Here is a 22,747-nt window from a genome sequence, read left to right as displayed (position 1 = left end):
TATGTGTTGAAACCTAAAAAGTAAAAATTTTAAAAGAAAGTTTACCTAATGAATCATGATTGTTTCTTAGATATGATATCTTTGTTTTATAATACTTATTTTATTAGCTCTCTGGAAATTAGGATAATTTGGTTTCATTATTATGCAATGTTACATCTAAAAGACATTTTAATATACAAAATCAAGCTAGTCATAAGGATGATGAGTTCCATTGTCCTCAATCTAAGGTTGCTCATTTTATGTCTTGACAAAGACTCTCTCTTTTGACCAAAACTTTAGTCAGGCTTCTCCAATTCCTCTGCTTGACTAGGCCAACACTGGGCTTCCTTCTTTGTTCTTGCAGGATCCAGTTTGAGCAAGAATCCTGTTAAGTTGGCTTAGGGAGAATGTCCCACCCTTGGTATCTGACCACCCTTGATATCCTATCACACTGGCCTGCCTTCAGCAATAATCCCATCAAGTTGGTATAGCCAGAAAGCTCTTACCTTTGATGTTTTTTCCTCCTGGTAATTTTCCATTTGCTGATCCCCGCCCTGCTCCTTGGTTATAAATCCCCACTCAGCCTTGTTGAAGTCAGAACTGAGTCTACTGTCTCTCCCTCACTGTGGGATTCCATTGCAGTGGTCCCTATACCTGTCACTGGGGTCTACCTTGGATAACGTTTGCCTTAACATCTTTAACAAGTGTCATGATGAGTTCTTTTTTCTTTAACAGTCTTCTCCAGTATGCCAAAAACTTGGGATATACAATCTTCTCTTCCTTTAAATCCCCCAGTCTCTCCCACTCTCCCCTCCATTTCTACTTTAATTCTCCTTCTTAACCTGAAAGCAGAAAACAGCTTGAGCCATTGGAGAGTCCTAAAAACAATCCCATTAAATAAAAGGCTCATTTTGGTCCTATCTTGGAATACTGTGACAAAGAAAATGCCACCACTGCAATCTAGGATGTTTCTTTGAAAAATATTCATAGCTTTCAATTCATTTCAACAATTATTTACTAGGTACCAGGCACTAGACTAGGACCCAGGCCTTATGTTAGTACTACAGTTGCTGTAAGTATGTGTGACATTCTCATCCTTAAAAGTTAGCAATGCCAAAGACTCACAGAATGAAGAAAGCTAGGCAATACATGCCCTGTGATGTTTCAGCATGGTCCTAATGATCATGGTATTTTCCCAAGAGTAGATAATGCATGTAAACAGTGGAAACCTCTGTTTACATATGAGAGGTAAACAACTTGGACCTCAGTTAACACACAGATTTTAACTAAAATTATCATGTTAAGAAAACTTCATCATATTTAGAGATAAAGAATTTGCTTTATTGTATAAATGACAATTTCAACAAGGGTAAAAATTAGGTATAATTATATAAACTGAATATTTACATCCAATTTACATCCATTGTTCTATTAATGAGCAGTTTTAATATATAATACAATTCAGAATGATAAAGATATCTACATTTAGGCATCAAAAAAAAAAAAAGAAAAGAAAAGAAAGAAAGAAAGAAAGCAAAGACAGGAAGTCTACTTGCCCACTCAGTAATTAACAAAGATTTATGTAAAATTCCCACAAATTGATCTCAGAATCACAGCAGCATTTTCTATTAACAAAAACTGTGAAATACTAGTAACTGTGCTTTATATAAAGCTGTTTGAGGCAATCTACATAGGAAATATTATCAAGATTCATAATTGCACAAATCTGAAAGGTCTTACATGTCTTATCACATATTACGCTGCTGTCATAACTCACAAAGAAGTAATTGTAGTATTTTATAAACTGCTTACTGTCTATGATTGCAAATTGTTTAGCTAATCCATATAAACTTTCCGGCTGCAAATCTTCAATGTCATAGGTCTGGGTCAGGATATACTCCAGCTTCCAGATGGACTCTCCCTTTAGATTCGCCTCTGTCAGATTCAGGTAATACTGCAACATATCCTGCAGTTAAGAACAGTAACGAAACCTGGTTCACTTTTTGGCACATAAGGCACTGTACAACAAAAAGCGTTCATGTTTAAATTTCTGTGACATTTTAGGCTGGGCGCTGTGGCTCATGCCTATAATTCCAGCACTTTGAGGGGCTGCGGCGGGTGGGTTACCTGAGGTCAGGAGTTTGAGGCCAGCCTGACCAACATGGTGAAACCCCATCTCTACCAAAAACACACACACACACACACCACACACACACACACACACACACACAAATTAGCCGGGCATGGTGGTGGGTGCCTGTAATCCCAATTACTCAGGAGGCTGGGGCAGAAGAATTGCTGGAATCCGGGAGGAAGAGGTGGCGGTAAACCGAGATTGTGAGATTGCGCCACTGCACTCCAGCCTGGGTGACAGAACAAGACTTCGAAGAAAGGAAAGGAAAGGAAAGGAAAAAGGAAAGGAAATCTGTGGCACTTTGGTAGCTTGAAATTGTCCATGATGTGAGTATTTCTGTCATGGATATTGGCAAACACTACAAATTAAGGCACTTTTCCCCTCAGTGAACTAGTTGTTAAACACTTGTCAGTACTCCAGTGTATGTGTGGTAATCTAGGCTTTATATCTAAACAAAGATAAATATTTGGAATGTGCATACTTACATTTTTGGCTTTTTCAAAAAAATGGAGTCTTACTACATATATTGTTGTATTTTAAGAAATTATTTAGAAATTATACAAGAAATTATTTTTATATTTTTAGAAATTATTTAGTGCTATATCAGGAGAATCTTCCCACATCGGTACATATGTACACATGTATATATACATCGGGGTCTGAACCTCAGATGCTGTGTATTAGATACATAAACACATATATAGATAGATATATACATGTGTGTGTGTTTTGGATCTGAGGTTCAAATCCAAAATTAGGCAACTGAAATTTGTAGAAAAAATTCTTTTGGACTAATTTATCACACAATTGTTTCACTTCCCCAGACCAGATTTCTGCCACTGTACCTCCTCCCTCCATTATTCTGGGGAATAACAGAACCATCTCCTACTTAAATTCATCTAGAAAAAAAAAAGCAGTTATACCAATAATGGCTTTAATTGATGTGAATTATTTTGAAATTATGTTTCTAGAAAGGGGAAGTTATCCAAACTGAAATACCCATAAGCTAAATGGCCAGTCTTTTGTGCTAAATTGTTCTAAAGCAGGGAGCCATGAAGCTGCTCCAAAGAGCTTTTGTCCTAAATATCCAATTCAATTTTTTTTCCTTTAAAATAATTTTTTGGGTGGGCCCAGTGGGTCACATCTGTAATACCAGCAATTTGGAAGGCCAGTGTGGGAAGATCACTTGAGCCCAAGAGTTCGAGACCAGCCTGGGCAACACAGGGAGACCCCCATATCTACAATAGGAGTATAAAAATTAGCTGGACATGGTGGTGCATGCCTGCAGTCCTGCCTACGTGGGAAGCTGAGCTGGCAGGATCACTTGAGCCCAGGAATTTGAGGCTGCTGTAAGCGATGATCACACTACTACACTTCAACCTGGGTAACAGAACAAGAACTTGAAAATAAAATCTTGTTTGTTAACATTTATTAAGCATTTAGTATGAGCCAAACCTGGGTTACAAAACAAGAATAAGAAAATAAAATCTTGTTTAACATTTATTAAGCATTTAGTATGAGCCAAACCTGGGTTACAAAACAAGAATAAGAAAATAAAATCTTGTTTAACATTTATTAAGCATTTAGTATGAGCCAAGCATTTTTCTAAGTGCTTTACATAGATTTGTTCATGCAATCCTCATAGCAACTCAGTGAATTAAATAATATTTTAATTCCCATTTCATGGATAAATACACTGGGACACAGAGAAGTTTAGAAATAATGGTTCATGAGAGGGAATGGTAACAGAGCCTACACTCTTCTTGATACTTATATTCGGGAGAAGAAGAATGAACATGGTTTAGTGAAACAGTATGTATACAAGTCCACAAACATGGCACTAACCAATGAAAGCATCTAAATAAATGTGAAGTATTTAGAAGAATAGAAACAGCCTTCCAAAGACTAACTTCGTCAGCTCACACTTAGTAAGTCCTGGTAACACTGCAAGTATAAAAAAGAAGAAGGATGCCAGGAGATTTCAACATAAAATACATCTCACATGACTGTCCTGAGAAAAATTCAACTAAACTAATGAAAACTACAAAGATATGAATAAATATGGGGTCAGCTCTGAAATCTGCCAACTTACCAATAATTTATAATCATGAGGATCATACTGAAATAGTCTGATACCAGGATTGTTGGTCTGTTTTTCTAAAACACTCTTCACTGGTGTAACAGCAGGAGCCACAAACAAAGAATTTACTGGACTTCCTGAACAAAACATATGCACATAAACAAACATTTTTAAATAATAGAGTTTAACTATATTAAAAATATAAACAGGTTCCAGATTAAGAGATCAACAGACATAGCCAAGTGATATGTGATCATTGATGGATAGTGACTTGAAACAACTATAAAGAGACAATTTTGAGAAAATAGGGGCATTTTTGTTATTGATACTGGATAATTATTGTTGATTTTGTTAAGTAAATTTGTGGTTATGTAAATTATCCATATATTTTAGCAATGAATATAGAATATGTAGTGCTGAAATAGATCCAGTGTTTGAGATTCACTTTCAAATACTCCAGCAAAAAAATTAAAAGAATATAAGGCCAAATGCGGTGGCTCAGGCCTGTAATCCCAGCACTTTGGGAGGCTGAGGTGGGCAGATCACTAGGTCAAGGGATCGAGATCTTCCTAGCCAACATGATGAAATTAGCTAGGCATGGTGACACACATGTAGTCCCAGCTACTCAGGAGGTTGAGGCAGGATAATCGCTTGAACCAGGGAGGCGGAGGTTGCAATGAGCCGAGATCGCAGGGTGCATTCCAGCCTGGCAACAGAGCGAGACTCCGTCTCAAAAAAAAAAAAAAAAAGTGAAAAATCTTGATAGATATTGAATATGAGTGATGAGTACATGGGGGTTTGTTTGTATCATTCTCTCTGCTTATATATGTATCAATAAGAACTTATGAGTAAGAGCTTAATGTATTTTATTTTAAGCTGTTGTGTAAATTGTGCTTTGCTTTCTAAATTCTGAGAAATTAAACAAGTAACATCAAAAGAAACTTGAGTGTAGCAGTTAAAATAGAGTGATATTTCTTTAAACTCGAAGATTCAAAAGAAAATTTGAGTGAGCCGAGGGTTTCTGTGGCTTTTGTGTTGACAGCAAATAAATAACGCTGGCCCTGTGGAGCTAACAGGAGCTTATGTTGAAGAAATCCAGCTGCAGGCCTAATGTTACGATTTGGACACTCATCATACAACCATTGAGGATAATTCAGAAAAGGCTAGTGCTGGCAGATTTTTAAATAAAATGTTTAATTTACTAAATCAGGAAATTGACTGGATATTCACCGCTTTGCTCTAGACTCTTAGACTAGGGAGATGCAAACACAGCATTACATTACCTTTTTTATCTGAAAGAACCATAATGCTGTCTCGGTGAGTGTGTCCATAAAATTGTCCTGCAATGACATCACTGTATTTTCGAAAAATATCTATCAATTTCTCATTATAGTATTCTCTGATTGCTGTGATGTTCTGTGAATACGGCAGATACCCCACTGGAACATGTGCTATGATGTACACCTGGAAAAAGAAACACAAGGAGACCTCATGAGAATCTTTCTGCACATTGGTCACAACCAAATGACATTTGGATACTCAAGATTGAAAGTATATTAATTAAAATTTAGAAAGCAAATATGTCGTCTCTTCTATTTATAAATTATAGAGACAAAATTATAAAACTATTAAGGTCACTATATCTGCACACTGTTGATGATATAAGGTAACTGTGACTTCAGTCACAATTTTTTGAACTGGCCCCTTTTTATACCAGTAGATGTCCACTAATCCTAAAAGCAGTAAAAGCAAGACAAAATAAAACTTGCAATGCAAGATGACTCAGGCCTGTAATCCCAGCACTTTGGGATGCCAAAGCAGAGTTCGAGCCGCCCAGAGTTTGAGACCAGCCTGAGCAATATGGTGAAATCTTGTCTCTACAAAAAATAACAGAAAAAAAAAAAAATTAGCTTGGTGTGGTGGCGTGCACCTGTAGTCCCACCTACTCAGGATGCTGAGGTGGGAGAAACACTGGAGACCAGGAGGCTGAAGCTGCAGTGAGCCATGATCGCACCACTTCACTCTAGCCTGGGCAACAGAGTGAGATCCCTGTCTCTTAAAAAAAAAAAAAAAAAATTAAAACTACAATGAGTTGGCCAGGCATAGTGGCTCATACCTGTAATCCCAGCACTTTGGAAGGCCGAGATGGGTGGATCACCTAGGTCAGTAGTTTGAGACCAACCTGGCCAACATGGTAAAACCCCGTCTCTACTAAAAATACAAAAAATAGCCAGACGTGGTGGTGGGTGCCTGTAATCCCAGCTACTGGAAAGGCTGAGGCAGGAGAATCACTTGCACCTGGGAGGCAGAGGTTGCGGTGAGCCAACACCACGCCATTATACTCCAGCCTGGGCGACAGAGTGAGATTCCGTCTCAAAATTAAAAAAAAAAAAAAAAATAAGAAAGAAAATCCATGAGTTATAAAGTGTTTATGCAAAAAAAAACTTCGAATTCTAATACTTTTATTGATACTGGAGTCCACCCCAAGTTTAATAAACATACAAATTTTGCCTTCCGTTTATTCCCAGATGGTTTTGGTCTATGGGATCTACCTTCTCCTTATTCCACTGAGAGCTGTTCAGTGTACTTTCTAGCCATTCAAACTGGTTGGCTGGGTCGGTCTTGTTCAGTGTCATTATATTTGGGCCGTAGTACAAGTTTGTGTTTAGACTGATGATCCTAAGGTTTGGATTAGTTGTAACTTTCTGTGAATAAAAACCGCCTATAAAAACAATTTTAAAACACATTTAGGAAGACATACACATACACACAAACATTGTGAAAGCAAATTCCTGAGGTTTACAATCCAGTCAGGAGGTTGGTGCTTATTTCTCATTGTTTAGTTTGCACATAGATAGGCTGTCATTAGATAACAATCAGATTTAACAAGCATTTACTGAAAACCTGCCATGGTGCCAGGCCCCGTGCTGCCACTTCTAACATTTTGAGATAACAACAGTTGTATCCAATATTCACATGAAAAGATAAATAAGTATTTGGGCAGTAAGCAATGCGATTGAATTTTATGAAAGAAAGATTTACACATCAACTTCTACTTTTGTGATTAGGGATTTAAGATGAGAGACATTGTGAAATATAAAATCCAAAAAATGGTAACACATATGGATCTTGCTAGAGACTACTTGGAAAAAAAAGTCAGACAAATCACAGCTGCTACAATCTCAGGGGAGAAGAGGTTTAAAGGCATCACTCCACCCATGCCTCTGAACCACTGGTGACGGAACACCCAAGGGTCTGCTGCAATGGCACTTTCAGAGCTAGGCACTAAGATCTGGCTCAGCTTTCTTTGCCCTGAGCCTACTCACTACGCACGGCTTTCCCTAGCTTTCAATCATGATTGGTCACTGCCCCTTTAATTTTCTCTATTCTTTCTTGTAGTCATAACACCTTATTATTTTTACTATGGTACTAGCAGGGCAGTTGGGTTTGAATTTGTCAGAAGTTATTTTTGAGAAGCTGCCTTTCATGTCCTAGGAGGAGAAAATGACAACAGGTCTCACTAGGGCCTTGGGGATGACAAAGTTTGAGGCCCCTCATGCAGGGCATCTCTGCTCCAAATCACTTTTGCCTTTAAGACTTTCTCAGGATGCCTTCTATGACTTTTAACTTAATATTACACTCCAGTGTTTAACTGGAGCTTTGAGGGCTATCATTGGAATGGATATTATTATGAAACTCATATGGTTTTTTCTTAGGGCCTGCATTCCACTTCTCAGCTTTTTTCTGCCTCCCCTGCTTTATGCTGAGTCTTCTTAGAAGGCAGAGCATTTCTTTAGGAATCTTGATCATTCTTTATGGCTCTCCCTTCAACCTGCACAAGCTCTCCAGGTGTCTTATAGGATGTGAAGTATAAGAGTAGACATAGGCCGGGCATGGTGGCTCACGCCTATAATCCCAGCACTTTGGGAGGCAAAGGCAGGTGGATCTCCTGAGGTCAGAAGTTTGAGACCAGCCTGACCAACATAGTGAAACCCTATCTCTACTAAAAATACAAAAATTAGCCAGGTGTGGTGGCTGGTGCCTGTAATCCCAGCTACTCAGGAGGCTGCGGCAGGAGAATCACTTGAACTCAGGAGGCAGAGGTTGCAGTGAGCCAAGATCGCACCATTGCACTCTAGCCTGGGCAACGAGTGAAACTCCATCTAAAAAAAAAAAAAAAAAAAAAAAAAAGACTAGATATAGTTCCCTAGATTAATCAGAACCATAGTCTAATTCTAATCTATCATGCCTCAAATTCATAAATACTATGATTTGCTGCATACTAGCCAAAACAATAACAAAATAGTGGCAAAAGCCAAAGGGTTAACAAAAATACTGAAAGAAGTGTTTTAACTGAGAGAAGTCTAGCCATTAACTTAACATTGTCTCAACATTCTAAAAACACCAATGTCTTAGTTTAACAGCTGGGCACCTCAGTTAAGCTCACAAAATGTCAGGGATTTACATAACGATGGGTCAAGAGCCACTGAAGCAGAGGGCCTTTAGACATGACCCAGGGAAGGCCTTACTATGCACTAATTATGCATTGCTTTCCCAAGCACCTCAAAGTCCATGTTAAAAGCTTAATTATCCTCACTTTACCAGCTGTTTGTTTTATATGACAGTGCTGCTTTGTTAGAAGTTAGTGTCCATTCTTTCTTCTCAATCAATTTTCCAATTAGAAACATATACTTTTATTTACATTGAAATCCCAGGTTCAGCTTTTGCTCCACGGGGAACGTACCTACCTAATTAAAAGTAGAAGAAGAAAAAGGAGTAGAAGAAGAACAGGAAGAGCTCCCTGCAAAATAAACAGATTCGTGACCTGTGTCACAGGCAGCATTACTACTCACTGTCCTCCACAAAAACTGGGGGCTGTGCTCCAGAATTGGCACACTCAAGCAAACATTAACAATTTAAGTCTAAATAATATGAATAAAAATTGAGGCAAAATAGGAATAAGTAAGTCTTTCACTTACCTTTCCTTAAAGTACTAATAGCTTCTTCATTTAGCCATGGTTCCCAGAGGTTTGCTACTGCATTGTACACTTTACTGGTGACTACAGGCAGTTGATCCTGGCCAAAAACAATATAATCCACCATTGAAATTTAAAGATACACAGCTGAATTAATGTAAACACTACTTGAGCACTGACTACTATGTTAGGCATCCAGAGATGCAAGGATGATTATTAGATAGATTTCATCTTTAAGGAATTATAACTTAGTTGGAGACTGGGGGACAAAATGTAACCACTTAACTATAAGACAATGTGCTGGGCACTACCCAGAGGTCCTGGGAGCCTAGAAGCAAGAACAATCAAGTGTAGCCAAGGGCCAGGTGCAGTGGCTCATGCCTATAATCCCAGCACTTTGGGAGGCCGAGGCAGGCAGATCACTTGAGGTCAGAAGTTCAAGAAGTGCCTGGCCAATATGGTGAAATCCCATCTCTACTACAAATACAAAAATTAGCCAGGTGTGGTGGTGAGCATCCATAATCACAGCTACTCGGGAGGCTGAGGCAGGAAAATCACTGGAACTCACGAGGCGAAGGTTGCAGTGAGCCAAGATCGCACCACTGCACTTCAGCTTGGGCAACTGACTGAGGCTCTGGCTCAAAAAACAAACAAACAAACAAACAAAAAAACAAAGGTGTAGCCCAGGGAATTAGAGTAGAGAGTGAAGAGACCATTTAAGCCAGGCCTTAAATAAGGATTTTATCAACTTAACAAAAGGGCTTCAAAGCAAATGCAATGGCCCAGATACAAACACAGGCATAGGCACAGGCACAGGCACGGAGTCCCATAGGTGTGTACCATGTACAGAGAAAAGCTCATGCTTTAGCATAGCTAGGATATAGGAAAGATGTGGGAGTGTGCTCATTAAAGAGACGCCAAAGGCAGGTTTGAGCCTGTACGTGCACAGCCTGATGCAGCATGCTGAGGGAACAGGAAAACACCATGTTTTAGAATTTAACAAAGTCTTCTGAACTGTTCAAACTATTATAAGCTTCTTAACTTTTTGAAGAAAGATTTACAACCACATGCTTTTGATGTGGATAAGTCTCTTTATGGCAGCATAAATTATATCAAAATATTTTGATTTTTAAAATAATACATTTTAAGTATAAAACATTTTTATTATCATAAAGTGTCTTCAGGATGACATAAGCTCTAGTGTAGAAGTAAATGGGGACCCTCGCCTGGGGGAAAACAAACAAAACTTTAAAAAAGTAAATACTGAAGCAGGGAATGGTGATTCATGCCTGTATTCCCAGCACTTTGAGAGGCTGAGGCAGGAGGATAGCTTGAGCCCCAGAGGTCGAGGCTGCATTTATCTATGCTTATGCCACTGAACTGCACTCCAGCCTGAGTGACAGAAAAAGACCCTGTCTCAAAAAAAAAAAAAAAAAAAAGGTAAATACTGAATAAAAACCCAGAAATCATTTGTGAATTGGATAACTGTTTTTAATTTTGTTTTAAAAAAAAGTATGTTAAATGACTGAAGCCCCTTCTTCACTCTCTTCATTTACATCTGTACATTGGTAAAATAGACCTATTTCTGAGAGGAGTTTATCAAAAGTTATTTTTCAAGAAGATGCCCAAGTCATAGTAGTTCTTGATGCATGCATCTAATACATGATGAATGTATAGATACATCGAGGGCAAGTAATAACCAAAAGACTTGTTTTAATTGGACTAAATATGTATTTTCAGTTTGTGTCCAAGATCAGGGTCGCCTGTCTGAGAATTACACAACAGCTTAGGCCAATCTAGATTCTGATTAAAAATTGGTATGCATCATTATCATCATATAATAAAAAGCCATAAAGTCTTGGCCATAAAGTCTTATTTATTTTGGGATGGATGCCAAGTATGGTATGGTGATGGAAAAGCTTAGAATTATGGAAAAATCACTTTAGACTTTCTTCTGTATTTTAAAAATGAGAAATACAAGCACCAGAGAAGTTAGGCGGCTGGTCCAGGTGTAGGTGGTCAGTCTCAGGGCGGGTCTAAATCCCACGATCACGCTCACAGCCAGTTGTCTACTGCACCATGTTTCCTTCCCAATCCTTTTTGGCTGTGACATAACCACTGCTGAGAAATGAAGCCTAATGGAAAGTGACCCACCCACAAATTCAGTGGCACCAGTCTTGCCAGTGTAGGAGTAAATGGGGACTCTTCCTTGGGTGGCAACAGGAAGAATCCTCCAGGCTGTCCACACTGATACCTACTTCTGATGTCATGGGTGGGGACATGCATCTGTATATGTATATTATGTAGCTATGCTGCATGAAGATGGGATTTCAGTGGGAAAATAGCACTTATGAAATGTATTTGTTTCTAACATTCTCCAGAGTTAGATCTCAGACATCAGCCTCTAGGAAAACTTGTTGTGGAGCTTTCATGTTACATTTGACATTTCCAAAACTGTGAGGTGGAAAGATGGTAGTGGAATAACAGAAAGAATATTTTTAGATATAAGATCATAAGCTAGAAAGAGAAAAAAAAAATTAACTGTTAAAGGTATGTAGGCTGCCCAATTTACCCTAGCTGTATATATTAATATAATAGGATATGTTATAGAAGTTATGTAGCATTTCTGTCTTTGAATTGTAAGATTTGACTTGACAAAAAGAGGACAGACATAAAAATAAAATGAAATAAATACTCAAAGGAGTTACAAACATGTATCCCCTGTCACCACTTAATGTGACAATCACCACAAGTCCACTTACTGAGGGCTTATGCTGTGGCAGGTAGTAAGCTATGCCATTTTCATATCACCAATGCTCACAAAAACTTTACAAGGTAGGTACTATGTCTTCTATTTACAAATGAGTGATCTCTGCATCAGCGATGTTAAGTGAATCACCCAAGTTGGCCAAGCTATTAAAATCAAGGCTGGGAGGGAGGTGTGGCGGTGGGAGGGAGGGCGTGGAAGGTAGGGCTGGTTAAAGATTTACATTCTAGTGACTATGACTCTAACCCCTGTGTTTTCCAATATTCCAGTCTTCCTGCCACCTAAGACATATAAACACAATGTGTGTGACCTTGGGCTGCTGGAACTCATTTGTTCCCAAGCCTCTGCACTGTGTGGTCTAATATCTCAACAGGAACAAAAGCTCGTTGACAGGCTGACTCAAAAAGACTCACATATTACTCATCTCAAGATAGTAGGCCAGGGCCAAGAAGTCACTTGAAACTTCAGCTTGTTCTAGAATACAACTCGTCAAAATTACTGTATTCAGGTCCGATTAACTAAAAATAATGAAAACCCCCATTCAGCATTCATTTGACATGAGATGGAAGATATTCTAAGCAAAGAGAAAAATGTGGACACAGAGAGGCGTGAAAGTAGATATATTTGGAAACATTGAGTATGTTAGTCAGGCAAGAGCAAGAGATGTGCAAAAGGATGTTGGTTTAAGTGAACACAGATCTGAGGTAAAAAGATCTAGAGTTTGGGCTCTGCTCGCAATGGATTTTGAGCACTTGAACAAGTAATTCACATTTCTGAGCCTTCATTTTCTCACCTACAAAATGAAGGGTAGGTCTAGATCAGGGGTCAGCAAACTTTTTCTATCCATTTCAACTGCTCTATTCTGAAACATGAAACAATCAAAGGCAATGTAGAATGAATGGAAACATAGCTGTGTTCCAATAAAACTTTATTTACAAAAACAAGCAATGGGCTGAATATGTACCACAGGGGACAATTTCCAAGCCCTGGACTAAACAAAAATCGCTGGGTACAAATCTAAAATTTAACACTACTACAACAGGATGCTGTAAACAGGACTGCTATCTGGCTGTTATGCACAGGTTGGTTCTCAAATAAAAACCTGTTGGAGCCAGGGGTATCTAGGCATTAAATGCTCTGAACACAGTCTCTGCCTTGAATCATGTCTTAATTAGATAAACTAGATTTGAACATAGACCTCCTTCCTCTTTGCTTGTTATGGAAATTTGTAATGTTTTTGTTTTTATTTATAGTCTAGCTTAGATCAGGGTATGCACATCTTCGTAGGCCTAATAAGAATTCTGGAAAAAGTAAATATTTATCAATATTAACCTATTTGCTAACCTTGCCATGGACATGCAAATGAACATTATTCAAAAGAAAAGAGAAATTGAAGAAGATTATGCAGGAAAACATAAATTAATAATCCATGAACTGGATAATTTGCTTCTGAAAACTCAGTATTGATATAACTTCTCATGAAATATTAAAAGAATCCTTTTACAGTCCACAAAGTACCTGTCTTTGCCTTTCTTGATGGTTAGGATTAAGACCATATTCTTCCTCTATAAGACCCATTCCCATGCCCTATCACTAGCTAGTTATTGTCACAATTTTGACACTACTAATAGGAACAATTATTTAAGCACTTCTGAAAGTTTATTAAATTTACCTGTGGCCAATAGTCATGATTACCCAGTGCAGGGAAAACCTGGAGATTTGGAAAGAGACTCTGGATGGTGGTTGTCATATTAGCGATCACATTTATAACAGTGTCTGTTGAGAGTTCAGGTACAGGAACATGAGGTGGGCTATCCCTGAAAAAGAGACATATTGTAAAGAACAAAATTAATTTCATAAAGAGTTATTAGACTTATGCATGATGCCTTGCTATACCTATTATTGCACACTTCCATTTTAAAACAGCAGATTACAGCTAAAGAGTTGATAGACTACTCTTCACCTACCTCTTCCCTACAGAGAATCCTATAAAAGAAAATTAACAAAATACAATACAAAAAATAAGCTGGGAATCCCAGTCTATTTCACTACCTGACTGAAGTTTACAAGAGGCTAAAAACTGCAATAATTGAAAGCAGATGCCAATTGAACCAGAGCCCAAATGCCTATTTCAAATCCCAGTTTTGCCAATTACCAGCTGCGTATACTCGGGTAGGTTACTTAGATGTTCAGTGCCTTCATTTCCTCATCTGTAAAATGGGAATAATAATACCCATTGTAAAAATTAAATAAGTTACAACGTATAAGTTAATTAAAACAGCGCCAAGCCCGAAGTAAATACTCTACAAATATTAGCCGTGGTCATTATTCCAGGTAAAGAAATATGGGCCTCTTCACTCTATAATGATGAAGGGAAGCAGTTAGTTATACTGCCAGAAGATGATGCTTTACAAAATTGTCATGACAGGTAAACTTCTATTATTGTCTTTCGTCTTTGATAATTTCATGAAGACCTAGTATCAGCATCTCAAGATATTGATGCAAGTGTGCTGTTTATGGATTCATCTCTTAGTTAACACTGACATATTTCTGAAATCTGCATTCCAAAAAAAAAAAAAAACTTCTAAAATTGTTCTTACCTCTAATAATGTTGATTCGTTTGACCTAGAGTTTTTTTAACTCAAATAATTCTTAAAATATAACTAATCATCTTATGGAATTCAGCACTCTTATGAAGCTTAGGACACTGTAAATAAATATTGAGTAATTAATGGTACTTATATAATCACTTACCCTGTCCATATCATGAAAGATGCTTCTTGTCCAGAATTTTTAATAAAATCAAATGCTGACAAAATAAGTTGATATGGAGAATCACACAGAACATCTCCAAAAGGGCCAGGATTGGAAGCATTTGCACCTTTAGATGAAGCACACACTTTTGTGTGGTCATCTGTGATGTGGTAAGTAGGGTCTAAGTGTAAGTCAGTCACATGCCAAAACTGACCTGTTGATTAGACAAAAAATGCAGATAAATCTACTTGTTCTCTTTTGGAATTCTCATATAAATATTGATACTAAGACTAGAGACGGTTGTTCTTCACTGTGATGGAGGAAAGTCTTGATAATTTAAATGATCATACGCCTTGAAGTTAAATACAATCCTTCTCTGTGAGAAGGTGAGCTTCAAGGAACTATAGGAATAATTTACTACTTAAGTGTGTCAGAACTGATGAGCTCAGGCCAGGCGAGGTTTCTCATGCCTGTAATCCCAGCACTTTGGGAGGCTGAAGTAGGCAGATCACTTGAGGTCAGGAGTTCGAGACCAGCCTGGCCAACATGGGGAAACCCTATCTCTACCAAAAATATAAAAAAATTAGCCGAGTGTGGTGATACACACCTGTAATCCCAGCGACTCAGGAGGCTGAGGCAGGAGAATCGCTTAAACCCGGGAGGCAGAAGTTGCGGTGGGCTGAGATCGTGCCACTGCACTCCAGCCTGGGTGACAGAGCAAGACTCCGTTTCAAAAAAAAAAGAATGGATGAGCTCAGTATTAGTATCAGCATGATAACCGAACAAAGAGTATTTAGCAAAGCTATGTTTCCATAATAAAATGTATGAAAGTATCCTTTGGAGAGGCCAATGATGACATCATCTTGTGTCTTAATAGTGTGTCTCCTTTAAGAATTTAAGATTTCACAAATTATTTACATTCTTCTTATAGAAAAATTGACATATAAATATATTGTTGTTTGTTAGGGTTACACAGTGAGTAAGCAGACTGCAGAACCAGGAACTATCTATCACTCTTACTTTCTTGGAAACCTTGCCTCTGAACATTAATTCAAAGAACATAAATCTCCAAAAATAGCAATTCCCAAAGGTTCTTAAAAGCTATTTAATAGAGGTACATCTTCTATTATACACTCGTATAAAATGTTAATAATATTAAAGGAAGCAACTGTTAAAAAGGATGGTTCCATTGGGTTTTTTAGGAAGCAGCCACACCCATTTAATAGCATCCTTACTTGGAAATCATCTTAAGAAAGTTTTTTTTTTTTTTTTTTTTTTTTTGAGATGGAGTCTCCTACTGTCTCCTGGGCTGGAGTGCAATGGCACAGTCTTGGTTCACTGCCACCTCCACCTCCCGGGTTCAAGCGATTCTTCCGCCTCAGCCTTCTGAGTAGCTGGGATTACAGGTGTGTGCCACCACACCCGGCTAATTTTTTGTATTTTTAGTAGACATGGGGTTTCACCGTGTTAGCCAGGATGGTCTCGATTTCCTGACCTCGTGATCTGCCTGCCTTGGATTCCCAAAGTGCTGGGATTACAGGTGTGAGTCACCGCTTCCGGCCAAGAAAGTTTCCTTTATCGAAGGTAATACTAGAACAAACAATCACAGTGGTATCTCTCTTTATTAAGTATTTGCTATGTGCCAGGCACTGTGATAAGCAATTTAAATATACTATGCCATTTGATTCTCAAAACTACTCTCTGAACTGGGAATTATGGTTCTTATTTTAGAATTGAAAAATCATGCTGGGTCAAGTGGAAAATTTGTTAAAGTATACACAGCAAATAAATCTGAACTCCCATACTGAAGGGCCTCCAAGTTTGTTTATACATCGTTTACATATATACTCAACGATCCTTATAGACCATGTTTAAATTGTTTTAATAAAGAGATTTTTTCCACACTTTTGAGTTTTCAAGTTTACTCTGATTATAACTAGAAACATATCAGAAGTGACAAAGTAGCATATACTGCACCAGAAGCACAGAGCAAACAGGTAGGATGCAAACTTTAAACTATAACAATATGATACAACTGAATAAAATCCAAAGCTGGGATAATAAGGTGAAACAGTTGATATGTTAAGGTGAAAGGGGTGAGTTATCTTTTGGTTGTTGTTTCTTCTCAACATAATTGTCATTATAATTTTATAACACATTTATGTTCACAACTAAGAAATGGTAGACAAAAGATCCAGAAGAAAGTAGTAGTATGGTCAATTACTTGGTACTTAGTCACTATTTGAAAATATCTTCCAAAAGCAATTTTATTTTATTCCATAATGCATAAAATACTCCAATCTTTATTTCCATCTTATATATACTTTATCTAGCACAAAAAGTAAAGATAGAAAATAGCTCAGAGTGTTCCCAGAGAATCGTTTTAATGTGAACATGTATTTGTATTATTTCGAGAATGTAAGGGTATAGTAAATGAACATGAAACAATACAGTGTTGTGGTTAAGAGTGGAGACCAGAGTCAGACTATTTGACTTCCAACCCAAGCTCCACCACCCACTAATCTAGCTGTGTGATCTTGGCCTATTTCATTGATGAAATGGGAATGATAATAGTGCCTACTGTGAGGGTTAAGTGACTTAGCAGAAGTAAAGCCCTTAGAAGGTGTATGGCACCAAGTAAGCTCAATGTTAGTTTTACTGTTTTGTTTTTTGTTTTTAACTTCAAACCCCATTTCCAAGTAATACTTAAAATTCAAGTACTTATTACATGTTTAGTACTATTTTTTATGCTTCACATGTATGAACTCATTATTATGTATACTTCATTTTACAGATAAGAAACTGAAGCACATAGAGATTAAATTACATGCATCATCTTCAAAAGAGCTAAACTATGAATTCAGAAAATCTGACTCCAGAGTCCACATTGCCCTTATCCACATACGATTCCTCTCTGTGTTTTCATATTCAAATATCTCCAGTCTCACCTGCCTCACATGAAAACAGATAATGATGCTGGGCACTCATGCCTGTAATCTCAGCACTTTGGAAGGCTGAGGCAGGAGGATCGCTTGAGTTCAGGATTTTGAGACCAGCCTGGACAACATGGTGAAACCCCATGCCTACAAAAAGTACAAAAAGTAGGAAGGATCTCTTGAACCAGGGAGATTGAGGCTGCAGTGAGCCAAGATTGGGCCACAGCACTCCAACCTGGGTGACAGAGACCCTGTCTCTAAAAAAAGAGAAAAAAGGAAGAAGAAGAAGAAGAAAGAAAACCAATAATGACAATATCTACACACCAGATACTGTGACGATTAGGGGAAAAAAGACTATAAAAATATTCAGTATCTGTTTCAGTAAACCCAAACCTGAAATGCATTAAGAGGACACCCCTCTGATATAATTTAGTACCTAGATTTATATTTCCAGCACCTAGAATATGCAATGACTTACAGTAGCCCTTCAACAAACATTCTTTAATTTATATATGATGACATTTAGGCAAAGGCAAATTTCATGATATCTCAAGATCATATGATGACTCAGTAATGAAAGCTTAACTGGAACCAGTCTCTCCAGACTTCCGGTCTAGTGATTTTCTGCTGCATGGCATTGCCAGACAGATAAATTAGGGGATAGTCATTTAAATTCACTGAAAGATGTCTTTAAATAGAAGCCACGAACAGAGATCTGACAGGTTCTTAACCTGGGACTCATGAATAATGAACATCTGGAAGTCTCATCTCCCTCCCCTAACGAAACTGTATAAAAAAATGGGTGTGCATGTGTGTTTCCAACGTCTGGCCTGTGGTAGAGCTCACACTCCAAACCATGTTTCCTAGTTCAAAGTCCAAAGTTCTTTTTACTACACCACGTTTTCCTGTTCTGCAGACCATCTTTAAAAAGATTTCCAAAAATATGTGTGTTCAACATATCTAGAAAAACTCTCAAAATTATACCAGAAAATCTTTTAATCTAAAGAAAATGTTATAACTTCTCCTCAAGAACCCAATGAACCATAGTTCAGACACAATTCAGCTCGCCTTATTCCTTATTTGAACAGTTTGAACACTCAGCAGTATATGAATGGTTGAAGTATGGCTGCTGGGATTGGCCAAACTTAGCTATTGTTACCAGTGAATACTCTTAAGTTAGGTTTTCAGTCTCATCTGACTATTAAGCTAGGTTACAGTTCATTCACAAGGATTCAAATATAGAAGTAAGGAGTCCTTCTCAGGCCGTATTTAGTTTGATTTAACAGTACTAATCAAGCCAGTCCTAGCCTACTAAATCTAAAGAGCTGTAGCTAAAAACACACATGTGAAGCTTCCTAGGACTTTTGTCCTCCGACCACCAGGACTTGACAGGGCAGAAAGCTAAGACTGGAAATTTAAAAGCAAAAACATAACAAGCAAGCCGTAGCCAGACAGGGTGTTGAAAGGAAGTCCAAGCATTTGGGGCTGAGAGGAGGAGGCAGAGGAGTTGTCACATCAAGTGGAAAATATGCAAAATACTACAAACAAGGAGAATTGTGAAACTGCTGAGTGAATACTTCAGACCTTTGAACTCCAGTGATTCCAGTAACACTTCAGACCTCTGAACTCCAGTAATCCCTCTTCCTTCCCCTTCAGTATGAGGGCATTCAACCTTGCAGCTTCCCATCCAAAACGGAGGTGTGAAGACTCACATAGTCCCCAGAAAGCACTCATTGAAGTCTCCTTAAAACACAGTCAATTTGCCATTGTGTGGCCTCAAGCAACTGGAGACATTTTATTTCAAAACCCTAACCGGTCACATAATTAAAGTAACATAAGCTAAGCTGTAATAAAAGCAGAAACCAGTATACATAAACATTTTGGGGAAATTTCTTGTAATGACTGACATTTGCCACAGTTGGGAAACCAGATTTACAATTTTTGCTTCAGACCTCCTGACAGCTGAGTCATGAGGACTTGGCCTTCAAAGAGAAGATATTTGCCGTACAGCGCTCCCAAGTCCTGAGAAAGCACAGAAGGAGCAAAGACAGAGGTTTCAGCACTAGGTGCTGCTACCGAGTCTCAGGGACAACTCTTCCCCCAAAGAAAAGAGAATTCCACTTCTCTAATTTTGTTTTTCCTCTAACAGTGCAATCAGTTTTAAAGGGAGTTGAGGAGGTGTGAGCACCTTGATTTTTGAAACTGGAGGCTCAGATGGCATTGTACAATCTCCCATTAAAATGTATCTATTCTGGACCAGTGAGTCTCAAACTTAGCCGAACGGAAGGAATCATGCGGAGGGTGGGTTAAACAGCATACTGTGGAACCCCATTGTTGGCGGTTCAGATTCAGTAGGTCTGGGATGGGCTAGAAATTTGCAATGCTAACAAGCTCAGGTGCCGCGGGGGCTGCCACCGGTCCAGGGCCACACTTAGAGAATCACTACTGTAACAGGCACTGTGTTAAGTGTTGGGAGTGAATAAAATGGGTCCTGCCCGCAGGGAGCCTAGTGGACACCCAGGTGAAATGAAGTCCCCGTGAGTTCCACGGTTGACTAAGGGGCGAGTCTACATCGAGGGTGCTTTCGCGCTCTAGCTGGGTGAGTGGCAGAAAAAGCCACCGATCTCGGTCGAGCCAGACAGAAGATAGTCCGAGTCACGCTGAAATTTACATCCCTGAGCTGAGGGGGAAACTACAGTCCCCCTCCATTCAGGCCTGATTCGGGGCCGCTTGTAGTGCTGGACATCGGACTCTCAGCTTCCTCTTCCCTTGAGTCCCGCAGCTTTTCCTTCCTTCCCCAAGGAGCAAACCAACTGAGATGCAGGATGTAAACAAAAGCCAGGCTGTTGAAATCCGGCCGACGCGCCCTTGGAGCGCCCCCACCGGCGCTGGCATTTCCCCCCGCCCAGCCCCAGTCTTCCGGCTGGACGCCCTAACGCTCTAGTCCCTTGGTCGCCCTCCCCGCGCCCAGGAGCCGTAGTGAACGCCGGATGCGTCGGGGCCCCTGCTAGCCCGATCCTCCGCCGGGGGCAGCTGCCCTCCCGCACGTTCTCCGGCTTCGCGCAGGCGCCGTCGCTCCCCGCTCTCGGCCCTGGCTGGGAAGAGAAGGGTAGCGGACAACTCACCTACAGCTGGAGGAGGATTCCTGCCGCCTGCGGGCGCCACGGGCAGCCCGAGGCCGGAGCGGCAGTGCCAAGCAGTCAGCAGGCAGCAGACAAGCGCGTGCAGCAGCGCCATGGAGGACCGCGGGGCTGACCCGGAGGCTCGGGCTGTCTCGCAGCTCCACTCTGACCGTCAGGCCTGAGGGTGAGGAGGAGTCAGAAGACGGCTGCGGGTATAGACGCCCGGCTGATCACGTGCAAAGACAGATTCCGCAGCGAGTCAGTTCGCCTGGCCTTCAGCTGCTGTTTAGCGATGATCTGTTCTCGTATTTCTTAGCGTCGGTGTTTGGCCTAGGAAGGAATGTTCTTGTAGAAGCTCAAATTCAGGCTCGTGTATCAGTGGTGCAGTTGATGTCAAACACTGACATACTGGTGCTTGGGGATAGAGAAAGACATTCAATTTGGTGAAAGCCAGAAGGAGGGAGAGCAAGATCTCTCAAATCCGTCTGTAAAAAGGAAAAAGCGGAGAGTTTTTATACTGCTAGAGAATAAGAGAGGGAGAGTTTCAAATAATCCAGGGGAAGTCTGTTTCTTCAGTCTCAGATAATACCTTGAGCAATTAGACGTCCAGGCATCCGCAGCTGATTGCAAAGCCCTTCGAGGTATTCATCCCTTCTACAAACATTTTTGTGATCCTGAAGTTACCTCTTTGTTCTTGACGAGGAAGCAGTATATCAGCAGTTTATAATTATATTATGGAAACAGGGAGAATATTGGGCAAAAAGCTACTGGTTAAAATGTGCAAACAAGCAGGAGCCTGATCAGAATTTTCATTATTTCAGTCACTAAAAAAAATGCTGGGGTGCTGGAATCTCAACGATCCTGATTCCCTTCTTGGGCCAACCTACCCCAGCTTTAATGGGGAGGGCTCCTCAGTAGAGGTGATGCAGAGAGAGCCCTGAAGTATCATGATTTGCAGGGAATCAGCAAAAGTTCTGGATACCGCAGTGGATCTCGAATTGTTATCTCTGGACTGGGAACATCAGCACCACCTGGGAACTCTAGTTAGAAATGCAGATTCCCAAGCACCACCCTAGACCTGTTGAGTCAGAAACCTGCTGGAGCCCAGCAGTTTGTGTTTTCACAAGCAGTTCAAGTCATGTTAAAGTGATTGTGATGTTTGAAAACCAATGCTCAAAGATACCACGTTTTGTTTTTTGTTTTTGTTTTTTTTAAAAAAACTGCCGGGAAGAGAAGGGTCTTAGAATTAGAACATGTCTGAAAATCATACTTTATGCATTCCAGAGATGAATGGAAATCATAAGTAGAGGTGGCTGATCTGATGCTTCCAAGGAACGTTTTTGAATATACTTCTGGCAAAGATGTGTACAACGGAGTAAGCAAAGATGATGAATAATCCTGAAACTGCTGGATTCTGTGTACTATGTTCCTTCTCACCATTTATGAGGACGCTGATCGCTTGGAGATGACAAGCTAATAATTTAAATTTATCGGGCGTGGAATTCCTTTGCAGAAGAAAATGCTTTCCATAATTACTAACCTCAAAAAAGATGTTGTAGAAGGTATTTCTTTCTCATCATAGAACGCTTTGTTTTGTATCCCATGTAATTTAATGGGAGCGTGTCTCATGAAAGGGGTTTTGAAGTGGGAAGCAAGGTGCTTCCATTTTCTGTTTTGCAAACCAAAAATAAAATTTGAAGGCCCCTCACAACCATCTGAAGGGGCGACCATCTGAATGGACTCTCTCCCCAGCCAGGGCACCCTAAAGTTTAACGTGAAAGACTGGTTCAGGCCATAAAAAGGGGGCTGGTGGGGGGGTTGGACATGCCTAATTAACATCAACACAAACCTTAAGTCTGACAAGGCACATTTAAGGTCTGTTTCTCTGAAGCCTGTTACCTGACGGCTTCATCTGTGTGATAAAATCTAGGTCTCACAACGTCTTATAACCCAGACAGCCTTTCTATTGATAATAACTTTTTCAATCAACCAATTGACA

General features: G+C 39.5%; 1 protein-coding gene across 2 annotated transcripts; it reads right to left on the bottom strand.

Annotated features, from left to right (window-relative positions):
• Positions 1-1,298: 1,298 nt before the first annotated feature.
• On the bottom strand, positions 1,299-22,592 carry SMPDL3A (sphingomyelin phosphodiesterase acid like 3A). 2 transcript variants are annotated; one of them, XM_033234444.1, is made up of 8 exons: positions 20,752-22,592; positions 14,691-14,904; positions 13,609-13,753; positions 9,173-9,269; positions 6,746-6,915; positions 5,477-5,657; positions 4,206-4,330; positions 1,299-1,945 (listed from the first exon to the last, which is right to left on the bottom strand). In XM_033234444.1, exons 1-8 carry the CDS (start codon positions 20,861-20,863, stop codon positions 1,628-1,630), a joined length of 1,362 nt encoding a protein of 453 aa, XP_033090335.1. In that variant the 5' UTR covers positions 20,864-22,592; the 3' UTR covers positions 1,299-1,627. The 2 variants fall into 2 exon arrangements, with proteins under 2 accessions (XP_033090335.1, XP_033090336.1); XM_033234445.1 differs by lacking the exon at positions 14,691-14,904 and having other exon boundaries at positions 20,752-21,156.
• Between the last annotated feature and the right edge of the window lie 155 nt (positions 22,593-22,747).

The sequence above is a fragment of the Trachypithecus francoisi genome, unplaced genomic scaffold, assembly GCF_009764315.1.
Source record: "Trachypithecus francoisi isolate TF-2019V2 unplaced genomic scaffold, Tfra_2.0 Lachesis_group15, whole genome shotgun sequence".
Taxonomy (NCBI): Eukaryota; Metazoa; Chordata; class Mammalia; order Primates; family Cercopithecidae; genus Trachypithecus; species Trachypithecus francoisi.
This window is presented reverse-complemented; position numbering and strand designations above follow the sequence as displayed.

Excerpts from the sequence above, each read along its gene's own strand:
- SMPDL3A (XM_033234444.1), bottom strand. The coding sequence starts at position 20,863 with ATGGCGCTGCTGCACGCGCTTGTCTGCTGCCTGCTGACTGCTTGGCAC. Across the intron at positions 9,270-13,608 it reads ATCATGACTATTGGCCACAG|GATCAACTGCCTGTAGTCAC; the intron begins GTAAATTTAATA and ends GTTTTTGGCCAG. Across the intron at positions 4,331-5,476 it reads GGTTCTTTCAGATAAAAAAG|GAAGTCCAGTAAATTCTTTG; the intron begins GTAATGTAATGC and ends TGTTTTGTTCAG.